A 22,643-nucleotide genomic window follows, 5' to 3' on the forward strand; every position below is an offset into this window, starting at 1 on the left:
AATCTGGTTGACCACTAACAGAATTGGTTAAGTAACTGTCTTTTTCTTATTTTTGCTTGGTTCCATAGGGTAGCACCTCACCTATAGTGAGTGTTATTTTGCATGAGTTAATTCATATGTCATAATATATAGCCATTAAATGGCCTACGTGATGCTTAGATAGTCATGATAAAGATAAACGTATGTGATACAATGTTAAGTGAAAAAATGCAGGATATTCCAATGATCACACTCTATAGAGGAAGATAAAAAGATAATTGTTGGATCCCAACCAGTAAATAGTGGAGCTTATTCATTTGTATAGCTCCTGGCAGCTTTTACTTTTATCATGCCTCAATTTGTATAGTTGTTGGTGAACTTTGATTGTATGGAGTCTTAAGACTGTCTTATGACAGTCTTCATTTAAAAAAAAAATTTCTAGCAGTATCCTGAGAGACTGAGTTTAGCCATAAACTTCAGCAGAAGCCTTCTGTCTGATTTCATCAGAGCCAATAATTGATCAATTATTTGAAAAAGGTGATTAAAAACTGGAAATCATAAAAAGGTAACATCTTCTAAATTTAATTTTTAACTCAAAGGATATAAGTACATTTGGCCCAGTGTGGTGGCTCACGCCTGTAATCCCAGCACTTTGGGAGGCCAAGGCAGGCAGATCACTTGAGGCCGGGAGTTCTAAACCAGCCTGGCCAACAAGGTGAAACCCTGTCTCTACTAAAAATACAAAAATTAGCCGGGTGTGGTGGCATATGCTTGTAATCAGTAAGGCAGAGGCACGTGAATCGCTTGAACATGTGAGGCGAGGTTGCAGTGAGTTGAGATCACACCACTGCACTCCAGCCTGAGCAACAGAGCCAGACTGTCTCAAAAGAAAAAAGAAAAAAAAAGTACATTCTTGCACCAATCTTTGAAGAGAAAGGCTATGGTCTTTTTCTGTGTAGAGGTTCATTTGTGGAGTTTGTGTGGCTATCCCACATAAACCCCATCTGTTATGTGTTATTTACACTTTCTTTGTAGAAGGGAGAATCTAAAGCCTTTTCCAAAGCAAACGAATGTAAAATCCCTCTAGATTTTTACAGTTTTTCTCAATTTTTTACACTTGTCTTGTCCACACCTAAGTTGATAGCATTTCTTTTACTGAATCAACTTTATCGAATCTTTCTAAAGCTTTAACTTGCCCTAGAAACAGCTCTTCTAGTCACATTCATATTGTACTGGTTGATGTAATATTTATTTAAATTATATAAGTACAATAATCAATACAATGACACAGAATGTTTGAGTATATACCTAGGTGAGTCTTGGTTTGCATACTGCGCAGCCTGTAGGAGCAGAAGTGTGTGGACCTCTGCAAGAATAGCCGTGCGGCTCTGAGCATTCTCCCTTCCGTGAGCATCAGCAATGGTGTTTTACAGAGGGCAAGAAAACATCAGTTAACACAGCAAGTTGGTTGAATGTTGGCCAGTTAAGAGAGTTTGTACCCTGTCCAGTAAAAGAATCTGCTATTCCGTAGAACAAAACATTTTAGACCAAATATAAATAAACATTTTTAGACTAGGATTCAAATTAATTTCATTATATATATAATATACTGAAGCTGAGATCTCATCCTTCCTGAAAAGTGCTTAGGAAGGGGAAGATAAATGTCTAGCATAGGCTATCACGTTTTTATTCAGCTGTAAAACCTCCCCAGGACAATCTACATTCCAACAATGAGCAGTAGCATGATAATCTGATGTGGTATCATACTGAAGACAGAACTAGGGCTATGGCGTAGGATATTAGGAAGGCAGATTTCAGGTCAGTATCCAGAAGAGCTTTCCAATAACTAACAAGAGCTAGTCAGCAAAAAGTAGCCTCACAAAATACTGCAGTGCTTCCTGCAAAGGCATCCAAGAACAGGTGGGATACCCACTGGCAGAAGAGCACCCACTTCCAGCAGGGTATTGTCCCAGATGAACCTTTAAGGTACTTCGGAACGCTCATGCCCTAGGATTTTTATTTCTAAACTTTCTTGCTTCCCACATATGTATTTTTTAGGTCTGCCTTAATGTTTTTTACTGCCTGGGCCTTTGGCCACTAATTTACATTGCTGTGCATTGCCTAAAAGCATCTGAAAAAGAAGTAACTAAAAAAAATGTCCCTACCAGGCCACTCATCACATTTAAGGAGGTATGGATATAAAATATAGTCTGATGCTATTATTTCCTTAGTGCCTGTGATAATTGCTCAATAAAAACTTTATGTCTTTGGGCACTCTAAGGGAAGCAGTAAATATTTAATCTTGGCGACTGCAGCCTTCAGACCTTACCCACAAAATGCTGTTCTCTTCCTTGATTGGTGTACAGAGAAAATTCTGTGGTAGGAACGGAATCTTATTCTTAAAACAGAAGGTATAATGAAAAGAGCACAATGAAAAACATACATATTATAATCCATATAGGTATTCTTCACTTTAAGAAAAGCAAACAAAATCAGAACGTATAAAGCATATAGGTTGGGGTGATTAGTTGTATTATAAAGTAATTCTTCACTTTACTCAACAATTTATCATAGGGTTTCTTTAAGTATCAGTTTTCGCTAATACTTTTGACATCTTATTCCCACGTCATGAACTATATCCTAGACTTCTGCATTTAGAAACCACCTTAGTGATTTTTCCAGCTCAATTTTTTTTATTTATAGGTAAAGACACTGAGGCCCAGAGAAACAGCTTAAATGTTATTCTTAAGGTTATATAGCTAATGAATGGCAGAACTGGTTCAGGAACCCAACTCAGGGATCTTCCCACTTCACCATTTCTACTTTTAGGGCTGAGGACACCAAGACATCAAATTCTTCTCAAAATTGGCTTTTTTCATTTTGTTTTTCATTATTAAGATAATACACATTAATCATAGAAAATTGGCAAATACAAAAATAAATCAAAAAGAAAGTCCCCTGCAGTATCACCATCCAATATCTGTCAGCATCTTGTCCTCTGGACTCTGACAGGACATCCATATTCCCCTGCCTCAGCAGAACCATCTTCCATTTGACCTTCAGTGCACTGAAATCAGGCCCTCTGACTTTTCATCTAAGTGAGCCGTCAGTGAGCTTCTATATACTAAACTCTTTAATCTCATCCCAGAGTCGTCTTCTGAAACATTTGACACTGGTTTTTCATCTTTTCCCCTGTCTTTGCCCTGTGATTGATTTCACGACATTACTGTTCCCTGCATTCTCCTGCCTCTTGGACGAGTCTGTTCCTGTCTCATTCTCAGATTCCTCTTCTCCTGCCCATTCCTTAAATAATAACATCCCAGGCAGTTTCATGCCTAGCTCTCTTCTTATTTATGTTTTTCTCCTGGGATGTTTTATCTGCTTTGGAGTCAACTGTTACTCATATGATGTTGCCTGCTAAGTAAATATCTTCTGCCTCGACCTGTGTTCTGAGTGTCATGCTCCTATTTCCAGCTGCCTATTAGACTTTGTCTTCCAGGGTGTCTTGTAAGCCTCTCTGGTTGACAGTTATTCAAACCTAAATTAATCACCATTTCCTCTACTTGTGTCTGTTTATTTATTTATTTATTTATTTTTATTTTTGAGATGGAGTCTTGCTCTATCGCCCAGGCTGGAGTGCGGTGGCACGATCTTGGCTCACTGCAACCTCTGCCTCCCGGGTTCAAGGGATTCTCCTGCCTCAGCCTCCTGAGTAGCTAGGATTATAGGTGCATACCACCACACCCGGCTAATTTTTATATTTTTATTGGAGACAGGATTTTACCATGTTGGTCGGGCTGGTCGCGAACTCCTGACCTTGTGATCCACCCGCCTCGGCCTCCCAAAGTGCTGGGATAACAGGCATGAGCCACCGCGCCCAGCCGTGTCTATTTATTAATTGCCAGACATCAATACTAGAAATTCTGAAGTCATACATTTTTTGTCTTCCCATTCGTCATCCAAGCAGTCTATCATAACATCCTGCCAGTTCTACCTTCAGGGTGTTCTTCAAATCTCTCCCTGCTCTGGATGCTGCTTCCCTGGGTCAGTCTTTCAGCATCACTTACTTGGATCATTCCAGTAGCCTCCTGCCTTCTCTCCCTGCCTCTCTCATCAATTCCTGCTCCAGACTGCTGCCAGAGTTAATGTTTTCAAAACACAGATATGGATTTAAATCGTTCAGTCTTTCAACTGCTTGCCACTGCTTTATAGCATGAAGTCCAAATGCATTATTAGCAGGGCAGCAATACCCTTTATCCTCTGTAATGTAACCTGCTTGTTTAGCTTTCTCTCCTACACTCCCCATACCTACATCCAAGCCCATGCCCTGCTCATGGTTACCCCGAATAATTATGCTTTCCCAAGATGATGACTTTGCTCTTGCTCCATTGCCCAGGCTGGAGTGCAGTGGCGTGATCTTGGCTCACCACAACCTCCACCTTCTGAGTTCAAGTGATTCTTGTGTCTCCACCTCCCTAGTAGCAAGGATTACGGGCCTGTGCCACTATGCCCACCTAATTTTGTATTTTTTGTAGAGACAGGGTTTTGCCATGTCGACCAGCCTGGTCTTGAACTCCTGACCTCAAGTGATCTGCCTGCCTTGTCCTTCCAAAGTGCTGGGATTACAGGCATGAGCCACTGTGCCTGTCTTCTCGTTAGCCTTTCCTGAAATATCTCTCAAGCCTTTTTAAAAGTCTGCTCGACTCTTCACCAAGTTGTCACACATTCCCCAAATCCCCAAGGTGGAATTACGGGATTCTGCCTCTCTGCTCTCCACGTGCCTTGTTTTTGTGACTAACAGTCTCTGCATCTTATTCTCTCTGCATCCACTGCAAAACAGCTCACTGCTTAGCACGGTGCCTGATGGATGGTAGACACTCACTAACTGTTGAATAAATTGCCTCTCCACATTAGAAGCACATGTCCCTTTCATAACCCATCCCTCCCATTCCTAGCTACTTCTACAGAATAAAAATAATTTTTCATTTTTTCAAAGATTTAATAGGGGCACACTTAAGTAAGGAAATGTCTATTCACACTTCCGTGTAAGAAGTGCTGCTTCAGATTGCTTGAGTTAAATTGGAAGAGGTTAAATTAAAAGAAAAAAAGAATGTCTCCCCACTGGACTCATCTTGGTAGTTCTGACAGTTGAACTCAAACAGCATCCCTGTTCCCTTCCTAGAAAGGTACACTACAGGTTTTGTGTATGTACACTTTTTTTTTTTTTTTTTTTTTTGGAGACAGAGTCTCGCTCTGTTGCCCAGGCTGGAGTGCAGTGGCGTGATCTCAGCTCACTGCAAGCTCTGCCTCCCAGGTTCACACCAGTCTCCTGCCTCAGACTCCTGAGTAGCTGGGACTACAGGCTCCCGCCACCATGCCCGGCTAATTTCATTTTTGTATTTTTAGTAGAGATGGGGTTTCACCATGTTAGCCAGGATGGTCTTGATCTCCTGACCTCATGATCCACCCACCTCAGCCTCCCAAAGTGCTGGGATTACAGGCGTGAACCACCGTGCCCGGCTGTGCATGTACACAGTTTTTAAAGGCAGGAAACCACATGTAACAATCAGTCAACTATTATATGTGGCAGAGTCTGTTTTTTAAAATGTGTTTAGTTAACCTGTTAAAGAAATTTAACATTGAAAGAGTTTTATAAAAATTATTTCTGATTGGAAAAAAAGACTTTTGGTAGGAAAAAAATATTAAAGAAAGTAAGACCACAGTATTTATAATGCAAATATTGTAAAAGGCCATAAAACTCCTGAGGTCCTATTGTGTATTTGTAATGGATCTATAACATAAATGTAGGTAAGACTGAGGAAAATACATTCATTTGTTTTTAAAAAAAATACTGAGTCAAGTTTCTTCCCACATCCAGCGATGATAATGAGAAGGTATCATCTTTTTGGTATAAAAGCCAAACTGCTTTTATAAGATTTTCTGCTTGCTATAGATAGTACCTAAAGTCATATCTGAGTTTCTGATAAAGAGGTGTCAGTGTTTTAATGACCTGACATATCAATCAAAGTGACAAACTAAAACTATACACACACACACCATTGTACCTTCATTTATTTTTATTTTTTGAGACAGGATCTCGCTCTGTTGCCCAGGCAGGAGTGGTGTAGTGGTATGGTCATGGTTTGCTGCAGCCTTGACCTGCTGGGCTTAAGTGATCCTCCCACCTCAGCCTCCTGAGTAGCTGGGATTATAGGCCCACACCACCACGCACAGCTTGTTTTTAAAATTTTTTTGTAGGACGAGGTCTCACTGTGTTGCCCAGGCTGGTCTTAATACTACAAGATATGCCCATAATGTTGCATTAGAAATGCATTTTGGATCCTAGAACTTGCCATAAACTAAACCTGAAGAGGAATGGTTTGTGCATTTCCTTTTAAACATTTTCATACACTTTGTGTGTCACTTTGGATTTGCTTTACTCATGCATTTATCCTTGCAGGCCCTCATGACGCCTGAGTGTCAGGAATGTTACAGGCTTGTGTTGTGAGGCATCTGCTCCTTCCCCCATCTCCATATGTGCTTCCTATTCTGACTCTGTACTCTTCTCTCGTTTTTCTTTCTCTGCAGTACAGCTGTCCCTTGGTATTTAAGAGAGCTTGGTTCCAGGGCCCCCACTGATACCAAAATCCATGGATGCTCAAGTCACTGGTGGAACACAGCGTAGTATTTACATATAACATATGCACATCCTCCTGTATACATTGAATCATCCCTAGATGACTCATAATACTTAATACTATATAAATGACATGTAAATGGTTACTCTGTACTGTTGTTTTATTTGTATTATTTGTTTTGGTATGCTTTTTATTTTTTCAAATATTTTTGATCTGCAGTTGATTGAATTCACAGATATGAAACCCATGGATACAGAGGGTTGGGCCCATGGTACTTTATTTGGCTTTCAGGAGCCCCTTCATTCATCCATTTCTGCTCATTTTTCTTCTCCCTGCTTTTCCACTCTATAGTAATATCTCTGACTTTCTCCTCTCCTCACCCTCTCACTGTCCCTGGCTCATTTTCTCCATTCTCTTATAATGCCTTCACTAGATGTCAGCTCCACCAGGCATCCTTCCCTGATAGCCTTGTCTGCCCATCCCTGTGCAGTGAGGCCTACGGGTGTGTGTGTGTGTGTCCTGGGAGTAAAGCCTCCAGTTCACTCCTTAAGACCTCTTTAAGAGCAAGAACTGTGTGGAGAGATCCTCTTTTAAAGTGTTTTTACTCTTGTGCTTTTTTTTCCTAAACTTCACTTTGACTGCTTTAACATGTTTTATTTACCATCTTAAGTTATCCACTTTCTGTTACTGAACACCACGGGTTTGGTCTAGGTTCTAGCTCACTGCACAGAAAGCCAATCACTGAGACTACAAGTATTGCCAAGGAAGAAGGCTTTAATTGGGTGCTGTGGCCAAGGAGATGGGAGCTCAGTCTCAAATCCACTTCCCTGATGGACTAAAACTAGGGGTTTATGTAACCGGGAAGAAATGTAACAATGTGTAAGAAAACAAGAGCAAGGGAGGGACAGGGAAAGCATCATGATGAATCAGGGATCAGCATCTCATGTCAGGATGTGGTGATCTGGTGAGTTTCAGTTCTTTGATACTTTTTTTTAAGAGGCCTGAAGGTCATTTCCTGAGAAAGGAACTCAGATAAGACAAATGTTAAGTTTCAAGCTTTAAGATCAGAAATGTCTGCCGGGCGAGGTGGTCACTCATGCCTGTAATCCCAGCACTTTGGGAGGCCAAGGCAGGCGGATCACGAGGTCAAGAGATTGAGCGGTGAAACCTCGTCTCTACAGAAAATACAAAAAATTAGTCGGACATGGTGGTGGGCGCCTGTAGTCCCAGCTACTTGGGAGGCTGAGGTAGGAGAATGGCGTGAACCCAGGAGGCGGAGCTTGCAGTGAGCCAAGATTGAAACACTGCACTCCAGCCTGGGCAACAGAGTGAGACTCTGTCTCAAAAAAAAAAAAAAAGAAAAAGAAAAAAAGAAAAACACATTTCTCATTTTCCAAGTTCTTGTATGAGAAAACTCAAAACAAAGCATATGAATTTCTACGTTTTCCTTTATGTCTCCTTGAAATATTAAAGAATTCTTTCTCACTAAAAACATTAATGCCTGTAGCATTTTTAAAATGAGAAAGGAAATAAAGTGCCCTGGGTAATTCTGCTGAAAGTAATTTATTGAACATCATCACACGCACAGAGTTTTATCCATTGATCTCTTTTCAGGACTACAGGCAGCTGTTTCTTTGGGGGTAACTATTTATTCATGTGTATTAGCAGTGTTACTCTTGGGTCATTGTAGTAATTCTGACTGTTCCAAAAAGGTTCAGAGAGGATTAGCTCATAAAAACCTTCAGAACACATTGTAAATGGAAAGGGAGAGCCCATTTAAAAAGCTCATACCCACTTTGACCAACTACATGTTGTAGATTTTCTCATCCCAACAGTAATTCCTAAGATTAGACATTTATGGGGAAAGACTAAAGATGGAAATGGCCCTACAAGCAAATGGCCCACACCCTCTTTAGGCTGATGAACCAAGACAGGAGGAGCTCCCAGAAAGGGCTCTTTATAGCTGGTGTCTTCAGCTCAAACCTACTCCTTCCTATTCAGAGCCAGGGGACATGATTGCACTATTTGTGGCCTTGTTGCTGAACCCCCAGCAGCAGAGATTATCTGTGTCCCTCTTCCCATTTATCTCAAAGATGAAAACAAAAAAAACACAAAGAATAAAAGGCAAAGCAGAACAAACCCATGCTATGTGAGGTAAGAACCTGAGCTCCAAAGAAGGGTTTTGGGGAAAGCAGTAGACACAGGCCACTTGAAACCGACATTAGTTTTCTCTTCTGGGAATTGAGGACCCTGTATTTACCAGCACCTTCTATCTCATATAGTCACCCTGTGGGTCACATGAAAAGTCCTCTGTAAACATTCCCTCAGAAAAAAACATAGAAAATGCCCAAAACCAAACTTTCTTGTTGTTACCGGCCACACCTCTAGAATAAAATATGAAAAACTTGATCTTTTTATGCAAATGTGAAGCCAACCTCTTAATGCAAATTGAAAACTCAAATCTGAAAATACTGAAGGAGGATTAATATATTTTTTAGAAGTCTGAAGGAGGATTCATATATTTTTTAGAAGTCTGTGGCATGAGATATGTAGTACAGCTAATCTTATTCATAATATCTTTAAGAAAAAGAAGATCCATTTTTTTAAATACTTGGCACTTTCTATGACTATTGATTTGATCTTTTAAAATTAGTTTCCAATATAGAAACCCTCTACCCCTGGCAACAATGAACTAAACTCTTATAAGAATTTCTTTAAGAAATTACATTATCACATATTTACTGACCAGAGTTTTATCCCAATGGAAAAATGCTCTAGGAAGTTAATTACTTGAAGACTAGGAAGATAGGGAAATTGTAGCTTTTCCCAGAATGACCTTTGTGGACTAGTTTTTAAAAAAGAATTTGAATTTCTTTCCAAACACAGATGAGGGCCTGACTAACCCTCAGTTTCAGCTGTATAAACATTGAACTTTCAAATGTCTTAGAAAATAAGACCAAAACTTTTAACAACCAGTGTAAAACCTGAATAATTACAATTATATTGTTGATTATTTCCCTTATGGGAAGTAATCTGCTTCTTTCCCCAAAAAGGCAAAGATTGTTTTATTTCTTAGTTTTTATGATATGAGTGTAACAAACGTTTTAGTAAACAAAACAATGTTTACCATATATGTATTTGTCTATATATATGTGTGTGTGTTTAAAATACATAAAATTATATATAAATATATTTCAGATTTTAAATTCATATACATTTATAAATTTTGACAAGCTTTGACTCAAGAGAAGCCTGTAGTTTCTAATTACCTGTGAGTATAATCTTCACTGAGGTCTTATTACAAGTATTCCATTTTGTAATAAACACCATGACATACTTACAACTTTGTAAGTATAAAGGGTGAGGAAAAAAATGAGGGGAAAAAAATTGAGCCTTCTTTTAGCACAAACTGTAGAATAAACCTGATTACCAAAACCCTGTTGCTTTTTTGATTTGTATTTCTCACTATTATTTATTAATAGCTAGCTACATCTTTGGACCAGCTGAAGAAAATAATTGAGCAGAACTGGTAGTAGTAACAGGCTGACAATTTATTCACTGTGTTGAGGGAGAGATTATAAAATTTTCTGTAGGGTTCATAATTGATTTAGTAACAATTTAAAATACGTACTCTTGGTTTTCCCAAGTAATTCCATGTCTAAGAGCTCGAAGGCCCTTCTAACGAAGATGCTTTCCGTTAAGAGTGCACAAAGTGAATTTCAGTCCTCTCCACACTTGAAGCAAGCTAGACCAGATGAGGAAGGTGGCAGGTTTTACCCAATTTCACACACGAGGAAATGATTTAAAACCACTTCATAAACTGCTGCATAGAAATCAGCATTTGAGTTTTTTCCTGGACACTTGTTCTAGGTTTACATTTGTCATCAGCTGTTAATGCTAACTTACTGTCCAAGCTGAAATCTGTCAAAGACAAAATAATCAGAGAATTGGCCAGAATCAACTAGATGAGAGATCTTTATAGTCTCACTGATACTCTGTGTTCTGAGAGGAGTGTATATTTCCAAGGTTTGTTTGCTGCTTTGCTTGCTTTTAATGCCAGAAGAGGAAAGAAAGGGCAGTAGCTTTTCTGATAGAATTTTGTGAGTTTATATTTTAGAAACACATTTACTATTTAATATATTAGTAAAATTCCCACTGTCAACTAGGCCCTGCCAAAATAAACATATAGGAAGATATTGCAAAAATAATTTATTTAATTTCCCTGCTCATATAATTATCTACTAACTTCAAAACAAAGGTAATGTGCGGACATTAAACTCTTACCCTCACCAGTAAATGTCTTCCTTTTGACCTTACAGTTTGAGTCCAAGAATCTGGAAGTAGTAGAGTTCTAGTGACAATATTTCATTAGAATTAATCTAAGTAATTATTATGACAGTAGTCAGCTTCTTATTTGATGTCGCATTAAATAAAAACAGTTAATAAATTCAAACTGGATCATAGGCAGTAATTTGAACTCTATAGCATACAGGAGAGAAGGGGTGTGACTACTTTCCAAGTCTAGTCACAAAATAGTGATCATTTTTTAAAAGCACAGACTTGTTCAAAGACTTCATATCTGATCGAATTCAATCTGTTTCCTTATCTGAAAGTGGGTGGATTTTGTTCTTATCGTTTGTATTCTTTCATATCATCTCGTTCGTGTTTTATCACACAGAGGGTTAAGCTGAATCTGTTAGAATATGTTTTCCTCTAGGATGCACTTGAGCTGGGACTAGAACCCAGATTTGAAATTCTACCCTGGGGCTTAGCTGGCACTCATTATTTCATTCAAAGTCATATATTTGCAACAATTTAAGTAGTTAGATTTTCAGTGATGAAAGGTTATTTAATAGGCTCCAGGTTACAGCAGTATTTTCCTAGTTATCTTCTTCTGTGCAGTCTTCAGAAGAGATTGGGAGCATGGTTGATTCAAATAACTACCTAAGGGTTAAATATTATGTGTGGGCTCAGACCCCTGGTCAAGTGTTGGGGAAAATTTTTATTGATTTAAGTAGGTGTTATAGCTCAGTAACAAATGGCCCTATGTTTGGCAAGAAAAGCAGATATGGAAACTCTACTCACAGCCAAATCTACAATAATAAAATAATTGGTTCACGTAAAAGGAAATGGTTTTGACAGATTTACACTCTTGGGGTATGTTAGAATTCCACCAAAACTCAGGATTCAAGTGCATTTTTATCTCAAAGTGGAAGAGTCTGACACTGAAAGTGGAAAGCATTTTCTATAAAGCAAATGCTATTGACACGGTCACTCTTTCACCCATTGCATTCTCTACGAGTTGTGTTAGGTAGTTCTGATGTGTCCTATTGTCACTCTTTACCTTCTCTGCTCCATTTAGATTTAGATGTAGATCAACCCAAAGAAGAAAAGAAAGAATGCTACTATAATCTCAATGACGCCAGTCTCTGTGATAATGTGTTGGCCCCCAATGTCACGAAACAAGAATGCTGCTGTACATCGGGTGCGGGATGGGGAGATAACTGTGAAATCTTCCCCTGCCCGGTCTTGGGAACTGGTAAGAATCTGCTGAGTGGTCGAGTCACACTTGTGTTTGGTCATATGGTGTCCCTGGGCTTTGAAATGATGACACTCACTCCCACAGCCAACTCAAGGCGACTTACCACATAGTGAGTTTCATTCAGCGCTAGATCCAGCACCCACATCCCATCTTAATATGAATCCTTGAACTTCTCTTCATCAGAGTGTACTGACACTCAGGTTCTGTGTGATATTTTGGCAGAAAGTTAATTCAGTTTTATTCCACTTTAAAATTAAAATCAGTCTTTGCTGCTAATAATGATACAGCATTATTCGTAACTAAAGTTTGTGTATTGAAGCTAAGATTTTGTGTAATTGATTCTTATTAAACCTTTAAGAAACTAGACATCACAGTCATGGAAAAATAATAGTTATAATATCAAGTAAAGCATGAGTAAGAAAATATAAGTGAACTTGGAGGTTTTTTTAATTAAAAAGTGTAAGAAAATCTATGAAGTCATTAGATTTCTTTGCACTTAATCCATAATTTTTTTGAGATTGTACTAAATTTATTTGCTGGAATTGCCTTTAAGTTACCGAGTCTGAGAAAGCAAAACTGAACTTGAAACATGCATTCATGGAAGATGTTGATTCTTTTTTTTTTTCTTTTCAACTTATTTCTTTTTTTTGGTTTTGTCTCTTCTGAAATCAGCTGAGTTCACTGAAATGTGTCCCAAAGGGAAAGGTTTTGTGCCTGCTGGAGAATCCTCTTCCGAAGCTGGTGGTGAGAACTATAAAGGTCAGAATCAAGTGGAAACAAATTTTCAACACATTGTGTATGTGTGAGATACTCAAGTGAACGCATGGCTTGGGTTTCACAGAATTAGAGTTCTTTTTAGTCTTGAAAACGGATTACAAAGTCCTTAATTCTACCATTAAAAGAAAGTCCCCATGGACTTGGAGTCAGAACACAAACTGTATGATGCTGGGAAGTAGACATTGGGAGGTGAACTTCTGAGTTTCTATCTCTTCATCCCTGAGATAGGAATAATTTCTCAAAGGTTATGATAAGGATTAAATAAGATAATGTATCTGAAAGTACTTAACAAATTCTGTACCTAGTACATATTTACTAAATATATTATTTTATTCTAGATGCTTAATAGAAATCATATAAATTATGATCATATAAATTTGACCACTATTTGTCTTTATGGTCATCAACAAAGCTAAGGTTCTTGTATTTTTAGACTTTATCCTACTGTTGTGGGGCCTTTTACCAGTGGCCACAAGTTCATAATGAGAAATGGAAGAGAAGACAACCAGAGTAGACACGTTTTATATATTTAATGCTACTATTATGTAATTCTAAAATAAATGTGCAGCCTTTTAATTTTGGTGAATATCCACATGTTTGAATATTTCCTCATTAACCACTCACTTTTGACATTTTCATGATAGAGATATTATCTTTTATATACAAAGTTATTTTTTTCCTTTATACTTTAATACTGAAGACTGCTAAGTAGCTGGGAAACAGACTATAAAATCATTTTTATTGTCAATTTTTGGAAAACTAGTGTTTGAATAATATGGTATAATTCAGTAGCTGGATAAGAAATTCCATTTGTGTTTTTTTAAATACATCTATGATTTGGTCCAATTAAATAATGAGACTTGGTTTATAATACGTGTTGAATGGTTTCCAAATTCACAAATATACATTACTGTGTTTTTGCAGGGATGTAGTTAAATCTCCCTTCATATTAAGGTACAGAGCTCTGATTTCACCATAAATTCATCTTCTCTTTTATATGAAAATAAATTCCTCCTCTTCCTATTTTAGCAGTGCTGTTAATGGTTGGAAGATTGGATACAGATCCAACCAGCCATATGTTCTAGGCTTGGCTTTGCCATTTTCTATCTGTGTAACTTTAAGCAAATCCTCTATGGAGTCTTCAGGTTGTAAAATGAGGAATAGATGACATTAGCTCTAAAATGCTAGAACTAATGCTAATAATAGCAGTAAAAGCAACAGATAACACTTTTGAGTATCTGCTTATGCTAGAGTATATACTGAGTCCTAGCCATGGATTATCTCATTTCATCCTTCCACTCTTACTAGGTAGATGTTCCTATTGTCTCTAATTTATCGCTGAGTAAACTGAGATAGCAAACTGTTAATTCTATGGGGGAATGGGTCTGCTAACCCCCTTAGCAAATTGTGCTTTCTTTTATCAAGAAAGACTTGCATTCAAGTTCCACCAAACCTTCTTGGAAACTTTCTACATCTCAACTAGTGAATGGGCCAGAATATACATTATAGAACACGTTTCTTAAAAGGTATATATCCTTCTGTTGATGCCACTATGGAACCATAGACCATTTCATCAAATATGAGGTAGCGTCTCAGAAACCATATTTACAAATACACTTCTCCAATAATGGTTTGGCCATTGCTTCTCAAATATCACAGACAAACTACATCTGTTTATGTTTTTATGCCTGCCAATTAGGCCTTACTTTAAGAATATTATATTGCTGTTTCTGTAGGATTCTTTGGAATATAAATATTATAATATCTAACTTAAAGCCCCAAATCTGGTTATACTCTTTTTAATTGAAAGATCAAACCTAACTCCTTTTTGTATTTCTCAATTTTTTCCCAATAGATGCAGATGAATGCCTACTTTTTGGACAAGAAATCTGCAAAAATGGTTTCTGTTTGAACACTCGGCCTGGGTATGAATGCTACTGTAAGCAAGGGACATACTACGATCCCGTGAAACTGCAGTGCTTTGGTAAGCTTTAAGGGGATATAGTATGGTGTACTGTGAAAATATACAGATGGAAAAAATAACTATGCTATGTAGTAAAAACAATTTCCTTGAATCTAAATCATATGTTGAAAAGATGTGTAAATGTTTTAGGGATCTTTTTCTTAACCACAATTTAAGAAAAAAAAAAAAAAAACCACCTCCATTCTACTGTTTGAATGTATTTCAAACAAAGAGTTAATATTCACTGTGGAATTACAATTCAGGCCACTGGTATAACTGAAGTGTTCTTTTGGTCTGTGGCACCTCCTGTTTCATCACTCATACTGTGCAAGTGAGAGCCATTTTAAATACTGACCCAGACTTTAATGCTTAAGCAGAAAACCATATATACTAGGCAGAAAAACATAGCAAAAGGCAATAATTTTACAAGTTATCATAAGGAGCCATTTTATCTTAAATGTCTAAGCATATCCTGTTCATCGATGTTTTCTTTCCTTATTTAATGTCAGCAGCAGCAGCAATGTTGTTTTTCAGTCTGAGCAGCTTACATTTTTATAGTCAGAGCCACTCTCTTTTGGATGATAATGTGTGGTTAATTAAAAGTGGCAGCCCCTGGAATCTGGGCTAAATAGAGCAATGTGTAAAGTTTGGTAAGTGTATGAGGTACAACTGATGGCTGATTTTCTTTAGTAATTTTTTTTTCTCTTAAGATATGGATGAATGTCAAGACCCCAGTAGTTGTATTGATGGCCAGTGTGTTAATACAGAGGGCTCTTACAACTGCTTCTGTACTCACCCCATGGTCCTGGATGCGTCAGAAAAAAGATGTATAAGACCGGCTGAGTCAAACGGTATGTTTCCAGGAGATGCAAACCTGTGTCCAAGTAAATATCATAAGGTTTTCCTTTTAACTAAAATTGTGAACCATTGGAAAATAGAAAAAATGAATTCCTTGGGTATTTTGAAATAACTAAAATGAGATACTTACAGAAATAATAATAAGATGCATATCATCAGTATGCAAGAGATTTAATAGCCTGGACATACTCATTAAGTATGGACCATGGAGTGGCTGAGCAGATGGCGGGGTTGTTCCATGGCTGAGGGTTCATCATCCCTAACCTGCAAAGGCAGCTGAGGGAAATGTAATTCAGGGAAAGATAATTAGGTGTGCTCAGCAGAGTGGTGGGAGTGGATAAGGCTCAGCAGAGCAGAGGGTGGAGTTCAACAAGGTGGTGGAGAGCCCAGAAGTCCACTGACAGAAACTCCTGTCATCCCTGATACTACTGATAATTGGCAAAAAGCTGCTGATAATTGGCATCATCTATCATTCGCCTCAGGAGACTGCTTTGGATGAAGTCAGTTGAAAGGTAGGAATTAAAGACTCTAGGATGAAGTGTCACTGGTCCAGGGCTTTGGCAGATTAAATGGATGAGAAGGTGTGAATTCAATAACTGTTACGTGGAAAGAAATGGTAGGGTTTGACAGGAGTAAATGAAAAAGTGAAGATTAGAAGAGTGAGAAGCCCATCAGGCTTATGACGGACAGGCAAAATAGTGGGCATTGTATATAACAGTAGGAAGCTGTAGAGAGACGTATTGTGTTGGGACCGGATGGGGAGGTGGAATTTCAGCTGATGGAATGACACCCAGTTGGAGATGACAGAGAATTGATCCATTCAAAGAACAGACTGGATTCAGACTTTTACTTGGAAGTCACTCTTAGATGGAAGCTTGGAGACTTGCTGGCTTCCAACACAGTGTTTATAAATAGGAATAACTGTGCAATTTTCATGGAACTATGTTTTCCCTTTCAGAACAAATAGAAGAAACTGATGTCTACCAAGATTTGTGCTGGGAACATCTGAGTGATGAGTACGTGTGTAGCCGGCCTCTTGTGGGCAAGCAGACGACGTACACTGAGTGCTGCTGTCTGTATGGAGAGGCCTGGGGCATGCAGTGTGCCCTCTGCCCCATGAAGGATTCAGGTGAGCCCATATCCAGTTCCTTCTGCAGGAGGCCTTTGGGGACAAGTTCATCTCACCTCCTTTGCATCCTGACATTTCTCTTCCATATCTTCGCCTTCACTCCTGATATCTTACTTTCATTGTGTGTGTGTGTGTGTGTGTGTGTGTGTGTGTGTGTGTGTAGGGCAGGACTGAGTAAACATTTCGCTCCTGGTTTACCTCCACTCCCGACCCTGTCATTAATTTTTGAAGCCCTCATTCCATTTCCCCAGTGAACGATAAATGACCCAAAGAAACATAACTTAGCAATCAGTGGCATAGACTTAGAATTTTTATTTCCTGGCAGTTCATTTTTTACTACAATTCTTCTCATTCCTAACAGTTTCTACTTAGACCAAAACGTATATTAGAGACGAAAGAAAATCACTGTGGGTCAAAGTCCAAATTTTCACGTCAACCTCTGTGTATGGAGATATAAGAAATGGGTTAGAACAAAAAGGGAAGGATTTAGAAAGTAATCGAAGAAATATTTCAACAAATCTCCTTTCCTTTCAAGTTCTAGATCTATCTGGGTTTAAACCTTTGGCCAACTGGAAAAGATGAGACAGGCTAAGCTCCCAGTTTCATCCCCTCTCCCAGTTTGGAGGAGGCCTGGAAGGTGCTGGCTTCGTGCTTCCTGGCTGGGCTGTCTGGTGACCGTTGAGTTGTGCACTGACTGCCAATTTCCCTTTTTACCATCATAGCACCTTCTCATTAAAGGAAAGCACTCGAAAGTGTTCAGTGTATCCTTTTGTAAAGTTGACTTGTTAAAGGTAGAAGGATCATGTGCAAGTAGAAAGCAAAGGAGTTTATTATGAAAATATTCTCAGAACAGTCGAGAGGGGAAAAATTACTTGAAAAGAGGAAATGCATTAATTTTTAGTGAATTCAATTAGAATATTTCTTTCAAGCTATATAATAAATTAGCTTTCCAGCTTAGAAATAGCTGAAAACCAATGTAGCATGAAAGAGAAAATAATTGGGAATTCCCGTAAGAAGAAAATGAATAGCCAAGGATAAAGAGCAAATACACAAAGCACTAGATGGCAATGATAGCAGCCCAGAATTGGAGAGAGGGCAGGTCTGGGGCCAGATGGCGCTGAGTCTGGAATCCAGCACTGCCATAGCAGCTGCATGACCAGGGGAAAAAAACTTCACCCTGTACAGCTCATTTGTGAAAAGGAGGCGTCTACATCTGTCTTGGGTTGTTGCAAGGGCTGGGAGGATGTAGGTAGAGCAAGGGGCTAATTACTAGCTTTACTGGTTGTTTCGGGCCCTGGAAGCAGATGCCACGGGGAGACAAAAGTGAAATCACCAAGTTAATGTGAGTTCAGTGAGGCTTTTGAGTCATTTTCTCACAATACTATACTACCTCAAATCTTTTTTACTTATGCAGTGGTTTTTCATTGCCTAATTTTTTCCACAAATCACATGTATTCCTCCTAAAGTATTAAAATAGTCAAAGAGGTTATATTCCCCTCCACCTACACCATCACAATTGAACTCTGCTCCTTAAAGACACGCACTTTTGACAGTTGGGTTTTATCATCCTAGCATTTTCCTACACTTTAATTATCATTATAAATTTATATTAGTCATTGCTGTATATTAATATATTTATATCCAACAGTGTTTATAACTGAAGTCTGTATCATTGATCTAAGCTACACTTTGCTTTATATTTTGCACTTCAGCATCCCTGAGATCGGGGTCATCTGATGATTATGATATATAACCATGGCCACAGGTATTTTTCCCAATTTTTAACATCTATTATATCAAGATACATTTTACAATCTAGGATCTCTTAAAACTGATGAAAGTAACTTAAAATTTTTTTATATTGATATATTTAGGAGTGCAAGTGTAGATTTCTTACCTGCATATATTGCGAGGTGGTAAGTAAAGTCTGTGTTTTTAGTGTACCCATAACACGAATAGCGAGACTGTGCCCAATAGGTCATTTTTCAACCCTTACCCCACTTCCAGACTCCCACATTTTGGAGTCTCCAGTGTCTGTTATTCCATTCCATATGTCCATGTGTCCCCATTGTTTAGCTACCATTTATAAGTGAGAACACTCAGTATTTGACTTTCTGTTTCTGAGTAATTTCAATTAGGATAGTGACCTCCAGTTCCACCCATGTTGCTGCAAAATGCACGATTTTATTCTTGGTTCTTAGTGGTATTTTTATTCTTATTCTTAGTGGTATTCCATGTATAAAGAAATTTTCTTACTGAAGCATTCCTACAGGTGCATATGTGGAGGTTCATTGCAGCATTGTTTATAAAAGGAAAATCAGGATTGGGGCAAGATGGGCCAGGGAAAGGTTAGGGGAGGAAAGAAAACAAATGCCCTGCACAAGAGGTGACTGAATAAATCATGTACATCCATAAAACAGATTCCATGCAATTGTTTAAAAATTACGTTGTTTCGGCCGGGCGTGGTGGCTCATGCCTGTAATCACAGCACTTTGGGGAGCCGAGACAGGCGGATCACAAGGTCAGGAGATCAAGACCATACTGGCTAACACGGTGAAACCCCATCTCTACTAAAAGATACAAAAAATTAGCCAGACCTGGTGGCGCACACCTGTAATCCCAGCTACTCGGGAGGCTGAGGCAGGAGAATAGCTTGAACCCAGGAGGCGGAGGTTGCAGTGAGCCGAGATCGTGCCACTGTACTCCATCCAGTCTGGGCAACAGAGCGAGACTCCATCTCAAAAAAAAAAAAAAAAAAAATAGTACAGCCTTTATGGAAAACAGTATGGAGATTTCTCAAAGAACTAAAAATAGAACTACCTGGCAATCCCACTAACTAGGTACCTACCCAAAAGGAAATGTCTTTATCCATTCCTCCATTGAAGGACACTTAGGTTGATTCTGTCTCTTTGCTGTTGTGAGTAGTGCTGCCATGAACACACAAATGCAGGTATCTTTTTGATATAATGATCTCATTGCCTTTGGGTAGGTACCCATAAACAATGCTGCAGTGAACCTCCATGTATGCACCTGCAGGAATGGCTCAGTAAGAAAATTTCGACAAATGAAAATACCAGGCTAAGTGTGTACATTTTAAATTTATGATATTATCCTGGCTGGCACCATGGCTTATGCCTGAAGTCCCAGCATGTTGGGAGGTCGAGGTGATGGATTGCCTGAGGTCAGGAGTTTGACACCAGCCTGGGCAACACAGTGAAACCCATCTCTACAAAACATACAAAAATTAGCCAAGTGTGGTGGTACACACCTCTAGTCCTAGCTACTTGGGAGGCTGAGGTGGGAGGATGGCTTCAGCCCAGGAGGCAGAGGTTGCAGTGGGCCAAGATCGTACCACTGCACTCCATCCTGGGCAGCAGAGCCAGACCCTGTCTCAAATAGATAGATAAAATTATTCCCCCAAAACACTGTAAAAATTTACACTCTATTTAATTGACTAGGTTTAAAAACGTTCCAGTATTTTGTTATGAGAAATGAATATTTGAATAATGTAGCAATATTCTAAATATTAAATCTATTCTGAAAATATGGATTTCAGAATATTGCATAAATAGTTTTCAACTAAAGTTTTCAAAAACATTTTAAAAAGTGGATTAGAACAAATACATATGAAGAAGTATATATTATATAATATTTTTGGAAGAATACAGAGTATCGGGGAAAAAAGATACCACATGCCAAAGTGAAAAAAAAAAAAAAAAAGATTAGCTTCATTGCTATACAATTTCTAGTTTGTATATCCACAGTTATTATGATGAAATGTCCAAAAAGAATCTCTAGTGTACATGGTCAGCCAAACCAAAATCAGTGCTTTCCAATCTGTTACTTTTTAAAACAATGGTAGTTTGTTTGTTAACTGTATTATAATTTTAACCTCCAGCATACAAATTCATTGACATTAAAATGCTGGGTGGGCTGGTTGGCGAGAACAACTACTTAGGCTCTGGAGGCACCTGTGAAGGACCCCAGTGTTCTAGGAAATGCATGTTGAAAACTGCTTTCGAAATGTATCTGTTGAAGTATAGGAATTAGGGAGGCAGCCCCGAAGGAACTTCCTTTTTTTTTTTTTTTTTTATTATACTTTAAGTTCTAGGGTACATGTGCATAACGTGCAGGTTTGTTACATATGTATATATGTGCCATGTTGGTGTGCTGCACCCATCAACTCGTCAGCACCCATCAATACATCATTTATATCAGGTATAACTCCCCAATGCAATCCCTCCCCCCTCCCCCCTCCACATGATAGGCCCCCTTGTGTGATGTTCCCCTTCCCGAGTCCAAGTGAGCTCATTGTTCAGTTCCCACCTATGAGTGAGAACATGCGGTGTTTGGTTTTCTCTTCTTGTGATAGTTTGCTAAGAATGATGGTTTCCAGCTGCATCCATGTCCCTACAAAGGACGCAAACTCTTTTTTTTTTTGGACAGAGTCTCGCTCTCACCCAGGCTGAAGTGCAGTGATGCGATCTCAGCTCAGTGCTACCTCTGCCTCCCAGGTTCAAGCGATTCTCCTGCCTCAGCCTCCCAAGTAGCTGGGATTACAGGCACCCACCACCACTCCCAGCTAATTTTTTGTATTTGGTAGACACAGGGGAACTTTTCTTTTATACTACCAAAATTATAGACCTAGAACTAGGCTTATGGATCATCTATTCTGAATCCAGAGAGAAGTACACAGTGAAATTAAACTTTTCCACAGGTCCTGTGATTAGTTGGCATTCCCTTAGTTGGCACCTGATCGTGTAGTCACATTTACACAAAACCATCTCTTGTTGCAAACACATGTTTGCTGGACTGGAGTGAACTAAGAGGAGCCTCAGGGCATCAAGGTTAGCTCATGTGCTCTAGAACCAGGTTGCCTGGCTTTGCATCCTGGTTTGGCGACTCCTTATCCCCATGACCTTGTTAATTTTCTGTCTCTGTACCTCAGTTTCTCATGTGAAAATAATATCTGCCTTTCAGGGTGGTTGTAAGAATTAAATAATACACGAACACTTCAAATAGTGTTTGACACATGGTACATTTTCAGAAGATACTAACAAGTATGGCTGCTACTACTAGGTATCTCAGATCAAATGCATTTTCAAATGTAATGAAAATCCAAAGGATCTTATAAAATGCACAGTTACCTAAATAGCATGTGAACACAAATTAAGCGTAGACAAATGCAGAAATAATTGTTCTTAATGTAAGACTTTCTGTTCTAGACCACTGCTTTGTAAACATTAATGGGCATGTCAGTTACCTGGGAGAGCTTATCAAAAAACATGCTGGTTTCTCACTTGCAAAAGATGGGGTGGGAGGCACAGGATTCTGCATTTCTGATAAGTCCCAAGCTGCTGCTGCTGCTGCTTCCTCTGAACAGGAAGCAAAGCTCTAGAGACATCTAATAGCATCTAACTTTATTTTGTTAAAACCTACGTTAATGCTGGTAGTCATTTATCATAAGGGAAGCAAAGAATATGTGAATTTTAAAACTAGTTAGTTCATAGTTTCTGCCATTGAACCTTTTAAATATACTGTTCCCGGATATCTTGATCGTTGAGAAGGACCACGTTGTCTATCTCTTCATCTGAGCACAGGACTAATCCCAGCCTGTCAGACATCAAGCATCCCATTTGCCTTAGGAGTGCAGTACTGCTTTGGGGAACAATTCGTTACTGATGGAATCAGTGCTGGAGGAATTTAAGGAATAAATCGCACCACTTGTCATCAGCTTTAAGCATTAAAGTGCAGTGT

General features: G+C 38.7%; 1 protein-coding gene across 4 annotated transcripts in view; it reads left to right on the top strand.

The window, feature by feature from the left end:
• Positions 1 to 22,643, top strand: part of LTBP1 (latent transforming growth factor beta binding protein 1) — a 455,184-nt gene that overhangs the window by 402,646 nt on the left and 29,895 nt on the right. For all 4 annotated transcript variants that reach the window (XM_023216379.2, XM_023216380.1, XM_023216381.1 and 1 more), the window contains 5 exons: positions 11,980 to 12,156; positions 12,832 to 12,918; positions 14,792 to 14,920; positions 15,610 to 15,750; positions 16,716 to 16,886. In XM_023216379.2, the coding sequence (XP_023072147.1) occupies positions 11,980 to 12,156; positions 12,832 to 12,918; positions 14,792 to 14,920; positions 15,610 to 15,750; positions 16,716 to 16,886 (705 nt within the window). The remainder of the gene's footprint in view (positions 1 to 11,979; positions 12,157 to 12,831; positions 12,919 to 14,791; positions 14,921 to 15,609; positions 15,751 to 16,715; positions 16,887 to 22,643) is intronic.

This window comes from Piliocolobus tephrosceles, chromosome 15 (assembly GCF_002776525.5).
Source record: "Piliocolobus tephrosceles isolate RC106 chromosome 15, ASM277652v3, whole genome shotgun sequence".
NCBI classification, from domain to species: domain Eukaryota; kingdom Metazoa; phylum Chordata; class Mammalia; order Primates; family Cercopithecidae; genus Piliocolobus; species Piliocolobus tephrosceles.